This window comes from Pezoporus wallicus, unplaced genomic scaffold (assembly GCF_028554395.1).
Source record: "Pezoporus wallicus isolate ANWC-B61680 ecotype Strahan unplaced genomic scaffold, APGP_CSIRO_Pwel_v1 contig_5069, whole genome shotgun sequence".
Lineage (NCBI taxonomy): Eukaryota > Metazoa > Chordata > Aves > Psittaciformes > Psittacidae > Pezoporus > Pezoporus wallicus.
In genome coordinates this window covers 7759341-7776691 of record NW_026642361.1, presented here as the reverse complement: position 1 = coordinate 7776691, position 17351 = coordinate 7759341, and the positions used below count along the sequence as shown (strand labels likewise).

The following is a 17351-nucleotide window of genomic DNA, read 5'->3' as shown; positions in this document are numbered from 1 at the left end:
GTTCAAGGGAGAATATCCTAAATTCAGACATGAAGAATAAAAAGATTTGATTCCAACAAGTTTGAGGAAGGCTGCTAAGGAAAGCCAGCCTTCTTTGTACTCTGCAAAATCATCTTGAAAGTGCTTTGCTACTGCTTCAAGACTTCCCTGTTACAATTTTGCTGAGGCAAGTAAATATACTGCACCTATTAAATCTGGTATGCAGAGGACATGTTTGCATACAGCGCCAGTGTATTAGGATGCCAGGGTGTGCAGTAGCATATCTGGTAAAACAACTATTAGTTGCTATCTCACAGTGAAAGGCAGCTGAAACTAAGTCTGTAGCAGCAATAAACAAATGATGCTCAGATTAGTCTGTGATCACACAGCAATTCAGGAGATGTCTATTAGCAACATGAATTTATGTATTGGCACACAAGGAAATTCCTGTGCAAGGTGGTGGAAGTAGATCTTTAGATGCTGCTTGCAGTTAAGTCATGTCTACACCGAATCAAGGAGGAGCCATGTCAGGTAGAGACATCAGGAGAAGAACACAAGAAATTTTATGGTATGACTTCCTACCACGCACACATCTGACACTAGAAAAATCACCAAGGGCAGTTTCAGCTCCTGTGCAGGGTGATGGTGATTAACCTTTTGTGTTCTCCTGCCCTGCTCTGTTGTTGTCAGACACTTTGGGCCCAGCTCTGCCACTCTGAATGCCCAGGCCAGTCCATTTCATCTTTTGCAGCTGCAGGACAGTGCCGCCTGCAGTGCTGGTGCCTTCCAGGGAGAGCAGGAACTTCTTGGTCCTTATCTGGTTTGGTTTCTGGCTGTTCGCTCCCTTGTTTATGGCAGGCTGGTGAGAGGGGTGGGAGCCTGCAAAGCAGTTCTGTCTGGTTTGGTGTTTCAGAGAGTTCCGGCTGACTTTCTGCAGAAGTTATCATGAATTCCAGAGACTTTATAATCATAAATCTGTTTATAGCCTTGGGTTACCAAGCAACAAAGGGCAAAGTACGGAACCTTTCTATTCATTAATACCTTTAACACATCAGTGGGCTGTTCTTTCTGGGAGAATAAAAGGAAGCCACCAATCAAATGTTTCTAAGGCTTTGTTTGTGCTTTCTTCAAGAGCAGGATGGTGGATTTTTAAACTATTTCAGCACCTCACTCGTAGTACTAATGCAGGAAGTGTGCGACAATGCCTGGGATTTGCCTCAGTCACCTGCTCTGAGCCCAGTGTAACGGGATGATGTGAGATTCAAACCCACCTTTTCCAGTGGCAGGCTCTTGCTGCGGGAATTCCCTGAAGCCTTAAAGCCATGCATGAATGAGTGTTTGCCTGGTGCTGCTCTGTCATCTTCAGCTTCCCCTGCACACCCTCATTTACTCTTCATTTCCCAATATCCCTTCTCCTAGAATAAATAAACCCATGTGTTGTACACAAGATGGGATGGATTTGGTTTTCATTTGTGTCGAAGAGTGGGCAGCTTAATCCCCCTGAATTCCTTTCTCATAATTTCTTTTTGATGCTTTTAATTTTAGGACAAGATGTCCATGGAGCCTTGGAGAATCCCATGGTGGATACAAGTATGCTGGAAGAATTCATCGGTAGTGACGTAGAGTTTGGAACTTCGTAAGTATTACAGCAAGAGCTACTTCTCCTTAGTGACATCTCCTAAACTGTTTTCATTAGTGCCATGATAAAATCTGAACACAACAGACCTAAAATCTGAACACAACAGACCTGAAATCTGAGTTTCAAGTGGTCTGTGGCTCTCTTGATATTGTCACTTGAAGCTGTGTAAGAAGACTTGGAAAACTGAATTACAGACAGTGATGGAAATACGGTCATCTTGTTCAACAGAATGAATGATAATGAAATCTGAGATAATTCACAACCATTACACTAATTACGACAGTAAATGCAGAGTTGTTATGTTAACATTCCTTTAAGCGTTTATGTACAGAATAAGTGATGTGAGACTAATGTATAATAAATTGAGAGAATGACAGAAACCTCCCCGTCTGAGGGGAGCAGGCTACTGTTTTCATCCTAATGCTCCATTTAGAACAGAGAAACTACCCGTTACTCTCTTCTGAGGCTGACTTTAAGAGGTACAAAGGATACATAATGCAAAGGGTCTTTTAGCCAAGGGTGGGAAGTCATGCAGCACAGATCTGTCAAAGGCTTCAGCCCCAAATCTTTCACCTAGGCAACTGTCAGATGACTCTTGTTTGATGCAAAATATTAACAGGGTGACACTTGCACTTGCCAAGAAGCAGAGCAAGAGGTGATGTTTTAAAAATAATGGAACAGGGGATTTTTGATTCCAGGCACACTCAGCAGCACACATATTTACTCATAGTGGGCTAAGTAGGCTTTTACATGCTCTAAATCATGAATGAGTTGATTCTCCCTCTGCCCACGCTATAAAAGTAAAGGAAAATGGAGAGGTTGTTGTATATAAATAGACATAACCTTTATTTTTGGTGGCTAAATTTATTTCAGGTTAAACAGATTACTGAATTCCTGTATGACAGCTTTAAAATCTTATTTTTTCACTTCTATGCATGAAACAGCAGATATATAAAAGGTCTATATATATGCTACTATGTAGCCTAACTATGTTTGCTATTACAGTTGCAGTGCTACAAAGTATTTACATGCAAGAAAATCTGTGCCGCTGGTACGGGTTTGGAGGCTTTAAACTGATGCCACAGTTACTCTTCATTAATTATGGCATTTAGAAGAACATTTACTGAATCATTAGATCTATAAAAGTAAAACTATGAAGCATTTGTCTGTATTGCAGACTTTGTGCATAGAGAGAATACAATCTCATAAAGGAACTTGCCAAAACGTGTCAAAGGAGAAAAATATTAAAAGCTTCCATATATATATCTCTCTCACCATATTCTCTCTCTCTCTCTAGCACCTCATCTGTTTCTCATCAGATTTCCTCATCTGTTCCTACTGCTATAGTTTAATCTTGAGTGTTGAAGGGAGAAAAAGGGTGGCCGTGGCCTTTCCTAAGGAGGTATTTGATTGTTACGCTATGTCTGTAATGGGGACTCATTTAAACTGCAGAATATTTTTACCTCAAAAAGCACAATGCCAGTTTCAGTAAAGTTCTAACCTGGACACATATCCCTACTACCTCTGTACTTCTGAATACTATCTTTCTCCTAGAAAGTGCCTGTCTCTGTATTCTACTAAATTACTCTAACCTCAAGCACAAATTGAGTACCGAAGGCAGTGTTTGAAACCAGGAACGTGAACTGAACGTGCAGAAGGGAAGTTTTAAACTTTGATGGATGTATCTTTTTAAATTTTACAAAGCGCATTTGGAATCAGTAGCTGCAGATCAAGTATCCCACAGGAAAATGAATAAATAAATAAATAGTAATAAAAATGTTTACTAACTTCCTACTTTATTCAAAGTTGCAAACAATGTTTAGAGCAGTAGACACAGTAGGCATTTAAAAGCATCATAAAATTTGCTTTGAAGGAAATTAAAGATTATTCTAACATAGAATTTTTAAACCTATTTTTAGGAGTAATCGTGTACCTGAAGCTAATCCAAAATGCAGGGTTGTGGATGGCACTTGTTAGAAAACCAGTAGTGATACCGTTATGAAATACATAAAGACGTGTCAAGAGTAACAGACTGTGAGCAAAAATGAGACTGTTCTCACATTGCATCCAAACTCAGCAATACAAAACCGGAAGTAGAAACACTAGAATGAAAATCAGGTGATGGACATTTTCCTTTGATGCTTAAAATATCTGCTGTGTATGTGGGAACACATCTGCTTTCTGAATATGATGGATGCCCCTATAAGCAGTTTTATTTTATTCAACTTCTGCCAAAACACTGGCCCTTAGTAAAGGAGGTGTGCCCCACTACATGTCTGTCATTCTTTCTCTGCCCCAGCATTTTTAGCCTAACATACTAAACTTAAACCATTGTTTTTCAGGTAGTGCTACAGAGTAGTGTTTGAGCCTACAATTCATAGGAATACCTGAAAGGGTTAAAAGTCCATTTCTTGAACATCCATCTATTCCTACTGTAACAGAGTAACCCTCTGTAGTTTCTTTAAATGGCAGAGATTAGGATTTTCTCTTCCTAAACTGCTTTGAAAGCACCATCATGGGCTGGAGAGCTTAAAGTAGTTGTGAGAGACCTGTGCTGTCAACTGACTGGAGACAGAAGCATTGTCTCTCTGTACCGGTCTGGTATTGACTTAGGATGTTCCTATTTTCAGTGCAGAAGGAATTCAGTGTTTTTGCTATGTGGTGTGGGAACATCTGTGTGTTGTGGTGAGCTTGATGAAGGGCTTGGCCTAGTTCAAACTGTGGTGTAATTCCAGGTCTCACTGTAAGAGAGTAATCCTTCACACAATGTCTAATAGGAGAAAGACTGTAAATGTGAAAGCATCACAGGGAGATATGATACAATATAATCAAGCTAGGTACCAAACATTAAATAATCAAGAACCTTTTTTCAAACCCTCATACATCTGAAGGGGCTATCTGTTAGAGACATGTTGAGAGCAAATCTCTCGGTGTCAGCTGCACACAAGGAAACTCTCAATTCCTACCTGAAAATCAGAAGAAAGCTGCACAGTAAAATACGGGCTGGCCTGTTCTTGTACAGAGCAGTGTACTTGTTCTTTAGAAAGGAATCAGGAGAGGGTGTGTTTTCAGAGAGCTACCTGTTTGAGTAACAGAACTCAGTGTGTGAGTGCTAAAAACCACAGAGCACACTTAAGTTGTTTGGCCTTCCACAATGACCTTTCCAAGCAGAAGTGTTAAAATTTAAATCTCTGCTGCTTGGCTATGGGGTTTGGCAAGGACGTGGCTGTGGATCACAAAGAATTTCTTGGTTCACAGCCAGTCATGCCTCCAGTCCCCAGCTCTCATAATGACCGTCAGAGCGTAGCTGCCTTCCCACCCCTTGCCTCGGCACCTCCTCCCTGTAGTGCTCCCACCGGCCGTTTGAAGGTGCTGTGCCACTAGGGGAAATTGCCTCATACAGAGTGCGGAGCGTTCCTTCTGCGCAGTTCTCACTGCCAACAGCCCCGAGGTGCCGTGGAGGTGGCCCTGCTCTCCAGTTCATAGGATGTAAAGTGGCAGATGAGCCTCTTGTTGTGTAACCTTACGCAGAGAAAAGCAGCTCAGCTCTGTTTGAATCTGGCACAGCACTCGGTGTCCCTCGGCAGGTGTTTTCATGGCAGGAGGCGTGGAAGCTGTCGAACGACAGTACTGCATGGGGTGCCGCACGGATAGCGAGCCCGAGGGTCAGATTTTGGCTGTTACCCATTAACACGAACTCCTGATCACTGACTCGCGTACAGAGAAAACACAGTCAGGAAAACACCCTTCCTCCCCGCAGCCTGCTGGAGGCTCTGCAGGCACAGCGCTGCTCCTTCCTCCCGTGCGGCCGCCGCTCCTCACACTCGGCCCCTTCCACTGCCGCCGGTGAAGGCAGTGCGCTGCATGGCGGTTTCCTCTCGGTCCTTACTCGAGTCCGGCGTGGGTTGCTCACAGCCCTCGGTCCCCTCGGGGCATCTCCCCGGGGCAGGACGAGGGCCTGGGACTGAACAGGGGGAAGGTTGCTTGTCACCTGTAGAAACCCCTCATTAAGCTGCTGTATTTTCTGGGGAGCTTGTAAGAGCTCTTGCTTCCAAACGGGGAGGCGCGCTCCTCGATTGTGCAGCAGCCCCTGCTTCCTTCTGCATCTGGGCTGCACCTCTAAGATGGGACCTGCTACCATCTATCTGACAGAGACGGAGTGCTTTGGCAAAACTAAAGTCTGAAGAAGCCCAGCGGTGGATGAAGATGCTGTAGGTCCTTAGCCTGTAGCCTGCAGAGAATGGGTTTAAAGCCCTTGTGAACTCTGTGTATTCACAGTTGCTGGTGCGCCCGGAGGTAAATGAAGAACTGCTCATGGGAAGCAAGGAGGAGTGAAGCCAGTGGGTTGTGGAGGGGAGTTTGGGCAGGAGCTGGAAGGGCTGAGGCGTCCCTGCCTGGGAGAGAGGTGGAGGGCCATGGGAGATAGTCTGATGAAGTGTAAGTGACATTGCTCCTGTGAGAAAAACAGCAACCGCAGTGAGCAATGCTTTCTGAAGACCCTTGTCAGTAGTCTGGTGGTTCTCCTCCGGCTGCTTTCCGTGCTGCTTTGTGGTCATCCTCTGTGTCTTCTGCCAGTAGAAATGAAAATCTTTTTCATCCCTAGGCAAAGCCAGTTGCCAGACTCTCCACCAGACTCTGGATCGGAACCGTGTTCTCCACCACAGCGCCCGAGTAGGTTACATAAATTCAGCCTCTCCCAAGCTCATAGGAAGATCTTCAGCTCCTGTTCCTCATCCTTACTTTCTTGTCTGTTTACTTCTTGCAGCCCCATGGTACGAAAGTATGTGGCCCAGTGGGCTGCAGCCTCCATTCCCATGCCCATCTGCTGTGACACCCAACAGGCTTCCCTGCAGGTTCATGGAGACTCACTCTGACCCCAGTGCCAGTGGGCATCCTTGCACCATCCCCCAGGGCTACTGCCTGAAGACAGGAAATGCTGCGACTCCTTGGAATCACGCTACATCCTCCAGCTGTTTGGGTTTTAATTATTCATACTTTCAGCCAAATGCATCTCAGATTTCTGGGTAAATGATAAAGCTTTTAATGCAACGGATGAGGCAGATACAGCAAAAAAAGACCTGGTTAGAACACATGGTTTAAGACTGGTAAAAATCCCTGTGGGTGTAGGGTTTTCCACAGGATGGCAGTGTTTAGGCATTTTTGAGACACTTTTGGTTGGGGTTTCTTTATCTTGACGTTCAGACTGGAAGTAGAAATGGATTTCCATTCTTAAAACATTAGGAGGCCAAGGAAGGATCAACAGGTGTTTCATAACTGGAGTACTAAAGTATTCAGCCATTTTGCAATACCTGTTGTAGGGATTTGTCCGTAAGGATCTTGTGTTTTGACAAGTGACCTAAGAGATATAGAAAACCCGGTATCATATCTATGTAAGCAAGTGAAATGGTATTCAAATATCATCTGCCATATTCACACACCAGCGTATTGTGGATGCTTAATTATTTAAAATACACCGACTGCTGCAAGCATCCAACCATGATACCTAGTAAGAATGAATTAACTGATGCATGCCAGAGGGGGCTCCCCCTGGTTAAGGGGGGAGAAATGTGAATTCATCAGTGTTAGTCCTGGGCTTGCAGATGCTCTGTGTCATGTGCAGAGCTCAATTACATGTTACATGTGATGTGGGGAAAGAAGCTGGGCGTGGGTTTCTCAGTGGAGCTCTCTGTGGTCTTTGTTTTCTAGTAGAAGATGCCAGTTAGTCAAAATTCTGTTCTTTTTTGAGGGAACGCATTGGTTATTCAGGCAAAAAACTCTTCTTTACCAAATGTGGACCTTTGGAACAAGCCCAGAAAACCAATCAAAATTAATGTGGTGGGCAGGCTTTTCTTCTCTTTGTGGAGAAACCTGAATTTGAATACCTGCTGGGTATGACCGAGGCCTGGAGTTTGGCTTTTTATTCTCCCACCCAGAAGGAGTGACCATCTGTCAGGATATCCTATAATGTTATGATATAAAAACTGTGGAATATTTTTTTTCCCTTTGCATATGGGAGCATTTTATAAAATCTCACTTCCTGAGAAATGGGGGACTGTTACCCAGCAGTTGCCCCTCGAGATCTTTTTATTAAGGGATTAGTTTAACTGCTACAAGCATTTTCTGTATAAGAAGGAAAGTGAGTTCGTACCTCGTGCACTACAATTATTCAAGAAAAGCTGTGATTTTAATGCAAATGTCAGGAAACAGTAACCCTCTGCTGTTCATGCACTAAGTTTTTAAAAAGGATGAGCTTCTCTATTTATATTCAATTAAAAAAAAAATCAAACCAAATTTGTGTTTTGGAAGGAAAAAATTGCATATTTCAGTTTTAAAAAGCCAACAATGATCTCCTCCCCTGACAAATGAGAATTTGGACGACAGTACAGTTAGAATGAGATACCTGGGTGTTCTGTTCTGCTGTTATGATTCTGTCATATCTGTATTTAAACTCATAAATGAGTAATGCAACATGTGCTTTTAAAAAAGTATTTCTGCAGCATCAGGCAGAAAAAGGAAGCTCTCACAGTTACTGGGAGATGCCACTGATTCTCCAGTCCAGGCTCAGGACTCCAGACAAGGTAAGCAACTGTGTGAAGATGAAACGTAATGGCTCATGTCATATATAAGTAAATATTTTAAGAGCACAGCTCCTGCTAGCTCTGAAAATGTAGCGTGGCATTAACAGTGTGTACTCCACTGCCAGGTTTGGAGGAATCTACCTTTTTAGGATTTTTGAAAACCAGGACCTATTTATATACCTATTTATATAACTTGAACAGCTGGCAGTGTTCAGGGCTGGGCTGGACAGAACCTTGGGAGACATGGTTTAGCGTGAGGTGTCCCTGCCCATGGCATGGGGGTTGGAACTAGATGATCTTACGGTCCTTTCCAACCCTAACTATTCTATGATTCTGTGATTCTATATTGGGCAAAGAGAGCCATTAGAGGCTGATGTTTCCTGAGGACTCTCTGGGCAAAATATTCTGCCCTTCTCCATGTGTGAGCCTACCACATGCAGATGATACCATACTCTGCTGACTTTACTTGGCACTAAATTGACTGGGCAAAGAAATCATCTTGGGTCAGCTTAACAGGGAATTAATGCAGTGGATGAGTAAACAGATTGCAGTTTCCCTTTATCACCTCAACTCCAGTTTTTTGCTACTAAGTGTATCAATGCACAAACTTGGTAAAAGCTGTGTGTTCTTCCCCTTCCCCAAATTAATTCAGTTCATTGTTTTATCAAGATGAAAATGTTAAGCTTATACCAATTGATACAAAAAAGCTTATCAGGCAAGTACAGAAACGGATCGGCTTCTGTGAAGCGTGAGGCTCTCTGCGAATGAACAGTTCATTTGAGGAATTCCATGCTTGTCTGTTAGTAGAAAATGTGAGAGCTGATTATTTCTTCAGAGTAAGAATTTTGCAGCATTAAAGCAGTCTTTTAGAACAATTTTAATGAGTAACAACTGGATTTAGTAGGTTACATTTCCTTGGTATCTTTTATTTGATCAGTGTTTCTTGATTGTGACTAGTCCTCTTAAATCTACCCTTGCTGGAAAGAGAAGACAAACAGATATGTCTGTGTCTAAAATTTCTCTTGGTGGTTTTAATACTTATAGACACAGCTTTGAAATATGCTTTCCTTGGGAGTCACTATTAATAAAACCTCACTGACACACGTGCTATTGGAAAAAGAGCACAGGCCTTGATAAAAATGGTATGGGGATAATTTAGAAATGAGATGTGAATTTCTTTACTCTGTGGGATTTTTGGTTTTCTTTTAACATATTTTCTCTCTGCTCTATGTCCAAAGCAGGGAATTGCAAATGAAGCTCGGGCCTGAAATGGTTCTTTAGTCTCTGTCTTACTGTGCTGCCGCTGGCTGTGAACGGATCTTAGTTTATATGCTCAATGATATATTTTCTCCTGTCATTACTGCACTCCATTTATCTCTCCCTCTTACCACATTTTACTCTGTCTTCATAAAATGTATAATATCTGAGAGAATTATGGTTGACCTTGTCTATCTCAGAATGCTCGGAAAGCATTAACCACTCAATCAAACGTAGTGGTGAATGCGCTTGCTATTGGAAAGCTGTGCCTCCTGCTCTGGGACAAAGTACCAGTTGCAGCGAGTTGGAGTATATTCAATTTAAACCTGTAGTAGAGATAAAAGGAAACATATGTAATTGTTTTGTTTATTGTTTCTTGTGGTGTTGCAGATTTACAGCAAAATGCTTAGCTTTCCTTTTTCTTTTTTCCTCCCTCCTAAAGGAAATTATCCTTCCTTTTGGGGAGAATAAAAATAGGAAGTGCTACATGTGTAATATTTTGTAAATCAGTAAAAGCTGTAAATTTTATTTTCTAGGGCATGGGAATATAACACAACCTTTTGGAATAACTGCAAAAGGCAATCAGATATAAATATATATGCAATATATTTATGCTTTATGTATATGTGAATATATTTGTAAAAATGTTTATGGAGGATTTTTGGCTAGTCACAAACGTAATAACTGAATTGTCACTATCTCCCTGCAGCAACTGTTAAGGACTGTGCTGCTGAAGTGCAAGAATATGACAGTGATGGACAGAATGCAGCTCTGGAAAAATGCTGTCAAGCTCTAACATGGCAACCATATCAAACTTCTCAGTGGAACAGCTTACTGAACTCTAATTATGAAAAACTGTAAGCACTGACATCTGCACTTGGAGAAAGTGGCTTCCTCTGTGGTTTTGCTTTGTTTTGGTTTCTGGTATTGTAGTTCTGTAGGAACAAATTATACGTTTGGTATCCCTTGTTTTTACTGCAAATAAGACTGGAGAAGGAGGAATAACAGGCATGATGAAATATGAGCTTGTGGATGTGTCAGATAATCAGAACTTTAAACACTGGTTGGAATTCCTGTCAGGTTTTCTGATTTTCCTTCAGGGATCTGGGGGCAAATGGAAAATGAGTTTAACTTTAAATACCTGTTAATTTTTGTTTATTTTGCAGAGCATATATACTGGGGCAAGTAATTACTGAGCAATAGCAGCTTTTCTTCTAGTTACCTAAAATACTAAAGAAAAATGGAAATCGAAGATACCTGTATTACTTTAGGCTCGTATAACCTAAATCCTACAAATATAGACATATATGGATGACATGTAGTCAAAGATGTAGAGCTTTCCTGTATAAATCAGAACTATAAATGTTGAATTTAGCCACATGATCTGGGAAAGGGTCATTCCAGGTTCACTTTACATGCCTGGTTTTCTCCATTCTAGTATTTAGTGAATGATCCCTTTTAACAAAACCCTTCATCAGTGTTTGATCATTTCTCCAGGGCTGGTACAAACAATTCATCACTGTCTCCATGGAACTTGAATAGCACAGTAAATTTTCGTGCTCCTCTAGCTCAAACTGCTAGAGTCTGGAGTGTATCAGTGTCATTGCTGAACACTGATGTTCTCTGTTTGTGAACAGCATGATAAGGGCAACATTCATCTTGCTGTGTCCCATACAACCCTTCTCCCAGGGTACTGACATGACAAGAGAGTGGACAGTTCAGTACCTGCACCTTTCTACTTGTTGGGAGCTGGTTGGGCCAAGAAACCTTCAGCTGTGTTTGTGATGTGAATCGTCACTCTAAATGGAAGTGGATTCCAACTCCTGTTATGTTTTCAGTGAATAAGTACATGAGAGCTGTGAGCTGACGTTGGTTCCTGTATGCTTAAAATTGAAATTCCAGACTCACAGATCTTGATGGCTTGTGTCAACAAAGAGGATATGATGCTGAGCATTAAAGCATCCAAATAAATGCTGCCATTGCTGTGAAAGGGGATTGAGATACTATTTGCAGAGGAAGCCAGGGTTACTTTTAAGCTATGTCAATAGCAGTGTCTTTGTTCCAAGATGCACTGCAACTATGGTACAGTGCACAGATTTTCTGAGTAGTGATCCTGTGCTCTATTAGCCTCAAAAGAGTCACATGTTTATCACTGCTCAGTGTAGATGGGTTGGTCCTGCACCTGGAAATTGCTGTGTGCACTTTAAAGGCATTTCTGAAGTTTTCCATTGTATTCATCCAGTATTTTAACCTTTTGATTATTTAATTTTCCCAACAAAATGCTGTTAGCTGAGGCAGATTCATTAGAATAGGTTACTCTACCATTAATTGTGCCCTGCATTGTGTTTGGTTGGTACTTTCTTAGCCCCTTGCCCCATTACTGTTGTGACTGGTGAGGCTCTGTTCCAAAGATTTTGTCTCAGAAACACTCTGAAGTCTGTTTCTTTGTCTGAAGACTCAAATTCTGAATAGAAAGAGGAATTTGAAGTGTTTTCTGGTAAAGACACTTGTGTGACAGCGATATCGCTTGCACCTGAACGGTCTTCCAAATTTTACTGTACACCTTGTTAAGACTGACCAGTCTTTGTGTGATCAGATCAAAATGTATTTGCTCTTAAATGGTGTACTCAGAAAATGATAAACATGAAATTCCTCTTTGGGAGCTGTTGTTTCAAACAATTCAACTTGGAGCAATGGAAATTTGTACTTGTTGCCTCTCAATCTGCTTGCCTGCGTGGAAGCATATATTCTGACTTTGTTTTAAGGCTATCAGGTAACAAACTTGCTTCATACCTAAATCTGAAAAATTATTCCTTTCCTTGCTATGAAATACACATATTCCCTATATAAATAAAAAGAATTACCAGTTGTAGAAAAAAAAAGGAAGAGGTTTTTCTTCTTTAATAATGGTGGTTTTAAGAACTATTAGACAATTATAATTTAAAATGAATTAACATATGACTTCATAGTTTTGAAGCAGTTACAGAATAACCAATGGTGGTTTGAAAAGGGCCTTTTGTTCATAATTTATAAAAAGATAATAAAGTTAGTACATTTCTTGTAAAGTCTGTACACTTTGATTTTTTCCAACTAATAATGTGTAAACAAATGAGTTCTGAAAAACCATCTTCAGTAATTGCATTAATGAGAGGTTCTCAGTGGCATCAGATGAGATCATCATTATCACACTTCCATTAGCAAGAAAAGCCAATGCCCATATAAGAGAACCTTGCCATGTAGTCCTATTATTTCAGAATTATCCATCACTTAAACTTGAGGAGTGGAAACATTGATGGGGTGGTGAGTTCACTGGCACTTTTAGAAAGATACCTTTTGATAACTTTCCTTGTTTGTTGTGAATCATAAAGACAGAATACACTTTCTTTTTGGGCAACAAATTAGACCTTTGAATAAATAGAATAGGGTTTCCTGAGCTGGATGGATAAAGGGGAGTTTTATAGTAATTTTGCCAGAGGGTTAGTGTTGATAGCTTTTCCTTCAGCTTGAGTAAAGCCTTGTTTGAACTCCAGTAGCTTCTGTAGAAGCATTTGGTGTGGGAATTCAAGAATGAAAAAACAGGGAGTCTTGCTGGCTCATTAGCACATTGTTGTCTGCAGCACTAGCTCAGCTCTGTTGTTTATAGCACTGTTGTAATGAATGCTTGAATAAACTAAAAGGTTTGCTTGTGGGTTTAGGTGCACAGGCTTCCTTTATACCAGATTAGTAAATGAGGATTATGTAAACTTCTCCACCTCTGGTTTCCAAACTTTTTATGTGTCAGACTAGAATCAGAGAACACTTTGTATGCATTTTCATTTTTACACCTCTAGAGGCTAAGAAAATAATACTGATAGATCTGGTGATTGCAAAGATGTAATTTGGCTCCCATTTTGTCAGTAAAAATTAGACGGATTTTCAGACCACATTATGTTTTATATTACGTTCAAGATGTCACTCAAATATGCCTGTCCTTAAAGTTGCTTTTCTTTCTTCTTGTTTTTGTAGACCTGCTGTAGGGTATCACATTGTCACAGATAAAGGATTTAATTTTTCAATAACAGACGATGCCTTTGTGTGCCAGAAGAAGAATCATTTCCAAATCACAGTCCATATTAGAATTGCTGGACATCCAAAATATGTCAAAACTCAGCTGGGGGGGAAACCAATAGAAAAGTTTTGCTTGAAGGCTTTTGGAATAAAGGCAAGTATTTCTCCGTGAGTATTGCATTGAAGAAGTTAGCATGTGATTATCCATAGGATGAAGTCAATAATGAAAATGAACTCTTTTCTTAGTAATTTTTGACCAAGAACTGACAAAAGAGAACTCTTTCAAGTTGCTAGTGACTTCTGTGTGGGACTCTTTTGCAAGAAAAGTGAGGTTTTATGGATGCTTGTGCTGATATATATGAAAAGTTGTCATGTTTGCCATGGTCTCACTGACTTCCCTCTCTTTGGTTAAAATTCTATTCCCTCAGTGGGCAGTTCAGGGGCATCAGCTGGTGTGCAGGTGGCAAGTCTACCTGTTGGTCAAAAAGATGCGTTAAAAAACCCCAAACAGTTCATAAAGCAAAGAAAAATAATAAAATCTGTTTTTCCTGAACAGTTCATGTGTAGAAAACCAACAAATTTTCCCCATTTCTGCTTGTCATGCTTTCAATTTTCATTTTAAGAATCAAATTCTTCCAGCCAATATGGGTCCACAAACTGCATATACAGAAGTAGTCAGACATTTTAATATTTCTAGAAGTTTTTCCAGGTTTTTCACTTACTTTTTCAGTGAGTGAAATTTAGTGATTTAAAAATTACAAAATTCAATGATTTAAAAATATCCATGTTTTACAAGGCAGTTACTGCAGTTTTGCTTCATGCATCCGAATGCAGAAGAAATTTATGAATATTACTGGCATCTGTTCCCATCTGAAGCAAAATGATTCTTGGTACCATTCCAGAAACCTCCTTCTCCTTCTTCTCCTTCTCCCTCTCCCTCTTCTTCTTCTTCCTCTCCCTCTCTCCTTCTCCCTCTCTCTGTCTCCTTTTTCCCTTTTCCTCTTTTCTCTTTTCCCTTTTCCCTCTTCCCTTTTCCCTTTCTTTTCTTTACAGTTTCCCTTTTCCATTTTTCCTTTCCCTTCTTTCCCTTTTTTTCCTTCTTTCAAATTACATCCACAGAAAGATTTGGGTCTTCAGACTTGCTGCTGGGTGTCAGTGGATCAGTTCCCATGTTAATTTCTGTGTAGTTCCATGAGAAATGAGATTACACTGTTTCAGACACAATTTTCTTATTAATTTCTTTTTAAAATTTTATATAGTTGAAAATTTCATATTCTTGTTATTTTTGAAAATTCTTTTTGCCTTATAGGTGGAAGCTCCAAATCAAACAATTGCTATTGAACAGTCTCAGTCAGATCGAAGCAAAAAAACTTTCCATCCAGTTAAGTAAGAATTTTGAGAAAATTATTCCACTTAATTTCAATACATGCTTGGTCTAACATGTGAAATAGTTGTTTGTTTCTTGGAAACTTACAGTAGCTTTTAGCCAGTTTTCTGATCTTTACCCCAATTCCATTCTGGGTGTGCACATAGAGTCACAGTAGTAATATATACTTGGTCTCCCTTCATTAAGGAATATTTTCAGCAGCTTTACAAATGTGTTAAGTGTGCCTATCCAAAATATTTATACTCAGCTAGCAACACTGTTGTATGGTGTTCAGAGTTATATGTCAGGTGCATTTCCCATCTTACAAATGTCAGTAATGTTCCTGTTCTACATGGGCATGAGACATAGTTGCAGTGCTTTTAAGAGGGAGTGCTTCTGCTAGAAACATACATGCAGCTTCTCCTAGGAATGCTCTGCCATTCTTCTGCTTCTTAAGTTACCATCAGAATCAGTGTTTGCTCTCCAGGCATTGAGTGTCTTCTGTTGGAGGTGTTCTGTTCTTTATAGTTAAATAAGCCTTGAACCAGAAAAAGATGAGACAGTGTCAGATTTGACAGGATAAAGCCTGCAGTACGTAATCTGGAAAAAATAACTTTGAGCTTGGGAGAAGAGCTCAATGTTCACTAAATTACCTCTATTAAGGCATTTTTCTTCCTTTTGCATGCTGACAAATAGATTCTGAGTGCATGTAAGCTGTTTCATGGGCGACTTTTCAGTGGACGATGGTTTTCTCCACTCAAACTCTTTATTCATATTATTTATTACTTCCAGGAACAGTGCCACTATGTGTTTGAGACATAGGTGTGTATGTTATGATTCCAGACATACAAATTAGAGGCAGGGGTAAAAAAGGACAAACAGTAAAATTTATTTATTTTAGTGTGGAAATTCAGATCCAATAATAAACAATGTTAACCGTGGCAAGCAACAAATACTCATCATATGGAACACATATGGTTTTGTTATGCTCAAGGCTGTGAACAAACAGACCAAGGAACACAAGGTTCCTATTACTAAGAGCAATTTCTCACTGCTGGTGCTTTATCCTGTTTATCTTCTTGACATAATCTGTGTTTTTAATTCATTTTTATAAACCATGGTTGCAGCATTTTTACTGGGGTTCTTCTTTCTTTTTCATCTGTCAGTTTTTTTTCTCAGAACTGTTCTAAGGAGTTCGAGGAAATCTGGCTTGAGCCAGGTAGATCTCCAAATGCTTATTTCTGATCTTGTTTCCTTTTCTATTTTAGAGTTGATCTGCCAGGGGACCAGATAACTAAAGTAACATTGGGAAGGTTGCATTTCAGTGAAACAACAGCAAATAACATGAGAAAAAAGGGAAAACCAAACCCTGACCAGAGGTATTGCTGTAGCTATTTGGCCTGTGTGTGTGTGAAGTGGAAACAAAGAGGGTCTGCTTTAGAGTGGAGTTAATGCTTATGAAAAATATCAGCACTGCTGAATCTGTGATTTTAATTCTGTGGCACTTGGCATCTGCTTAAAGGCCTCTCTTCAGAGTCATAGACTGATTTGAGAAAAAATAAAAAATACCTCATTCTAATGGTTAGAGATCATTTTGGGAAATCATTGCCATAAGGATGGCTGAAGAAATCAAGAAGCCAACAAACCAAATAATGAGCATTTTCTTCTGAGGAAGGAAGGGTCTTTGTCTCTTGAGTCTTCTTTACTTAAATTTGTCACAATTATTGTAATCTTTGTTCATTTGCAGTGATAGTGGGGATTGAAAGAGCATATTACTTGAGAGAAAAGAAAATACTTTTTCTTTCATATTGGAACATAAATACATTTTTTAAAACATTTCATCTTTTTGCGTATTGGTAATAGTGGTTGCATTTAAAACATTTTCCTGTTTTCTGTGAGAAGACATTACTTCAATTATTGTCTTGACTAAATCAATTTCAAAATAGATACTTCATGCTGGTAGTTGGACTGTATGCTGTCTCTCAGGACCAATTCTATCTTCTGTCTGCGAATGTCTCTGAAAAGATCATTGTGAGGGTAGGTAGAAATTTATATTGCTTTCATGTGAAAAGTATTTACTATTTTGATATTCACGGGACACTATGGGTGTGTGCATGTGTGTGATTCTTGGGCACATGCCACTGACTCAAAACGATTGAGGAAAAAATTACAGCCGCATATTGTATGAGTGTGTTGTTATCTTTTAATTATCAGGACTTTAAACTGATAAAAGTAGAGAATTTAGAAAGAAAACCTGTTGTGAATTCCAATACAAAATACCTTGATTTTTCCAGATTGTTTTTTCTTCAAGGTGGAACAATTTCCTGCACTTGCCAGGAATTTGGTAAATGCTTTCATTGGGTAGATGATTCATTTTAAAAGGAGGATAAGAATGAAAAAGAAATGCAAAGAAAGGTGGTCAAGCAGCCCCTTTCTAGTGTGATCCCAGAGCTAGTGTGTCCTGGCTCTTAATTTGGTGGTTGTA

General features: G+C 40.0%; 1 protein-coding gene across 1 annotated transcript in view; it reads left to right on the top strand.

Moving 5' to 3' along the window:
* Window positions 1–476: 476 nt before the first annotated feature.
* MYRFL (myelin regulatory factor like) overlaps window positions 477–17351 on the top strand; it is a 37209-nt gene continuing 20334 nt past the window's right edge. The window contains exons 1-10 of the mRNA XM_057429356.1: window positions 477–510; window positions 1525–1615; window positions 6222–6289; window positions 6384–6642; window positions 8105–8196; window positions 10163–10310; window positions 13459–13654; window positions 14810–14886; window positions 16135–16245; window positions 16813–16903. Of these exons, the coding sequence (XP_057285339.1) occupies window positions 477–510; window positions 1525–1615; window positions 6222–6289; window positions 6384–6642; window positions 8105–8196; window positions 10163–10310; window positions 13459–13654; window positions 14810–14886; window positions 16135–16245; window positions 16813–16903 (1167 nt within the window). The remainder of the gene's footprint in view (window positions 511–1524; window positions 1616–6221; window positions 6290–6383; window positions 6643–8104; window positions 8197–10162; window positions 10311–13458; window positions 13655–14809; window positions 14887–16134; window positions 16246–16812; window positions 16904–17351) is intronic.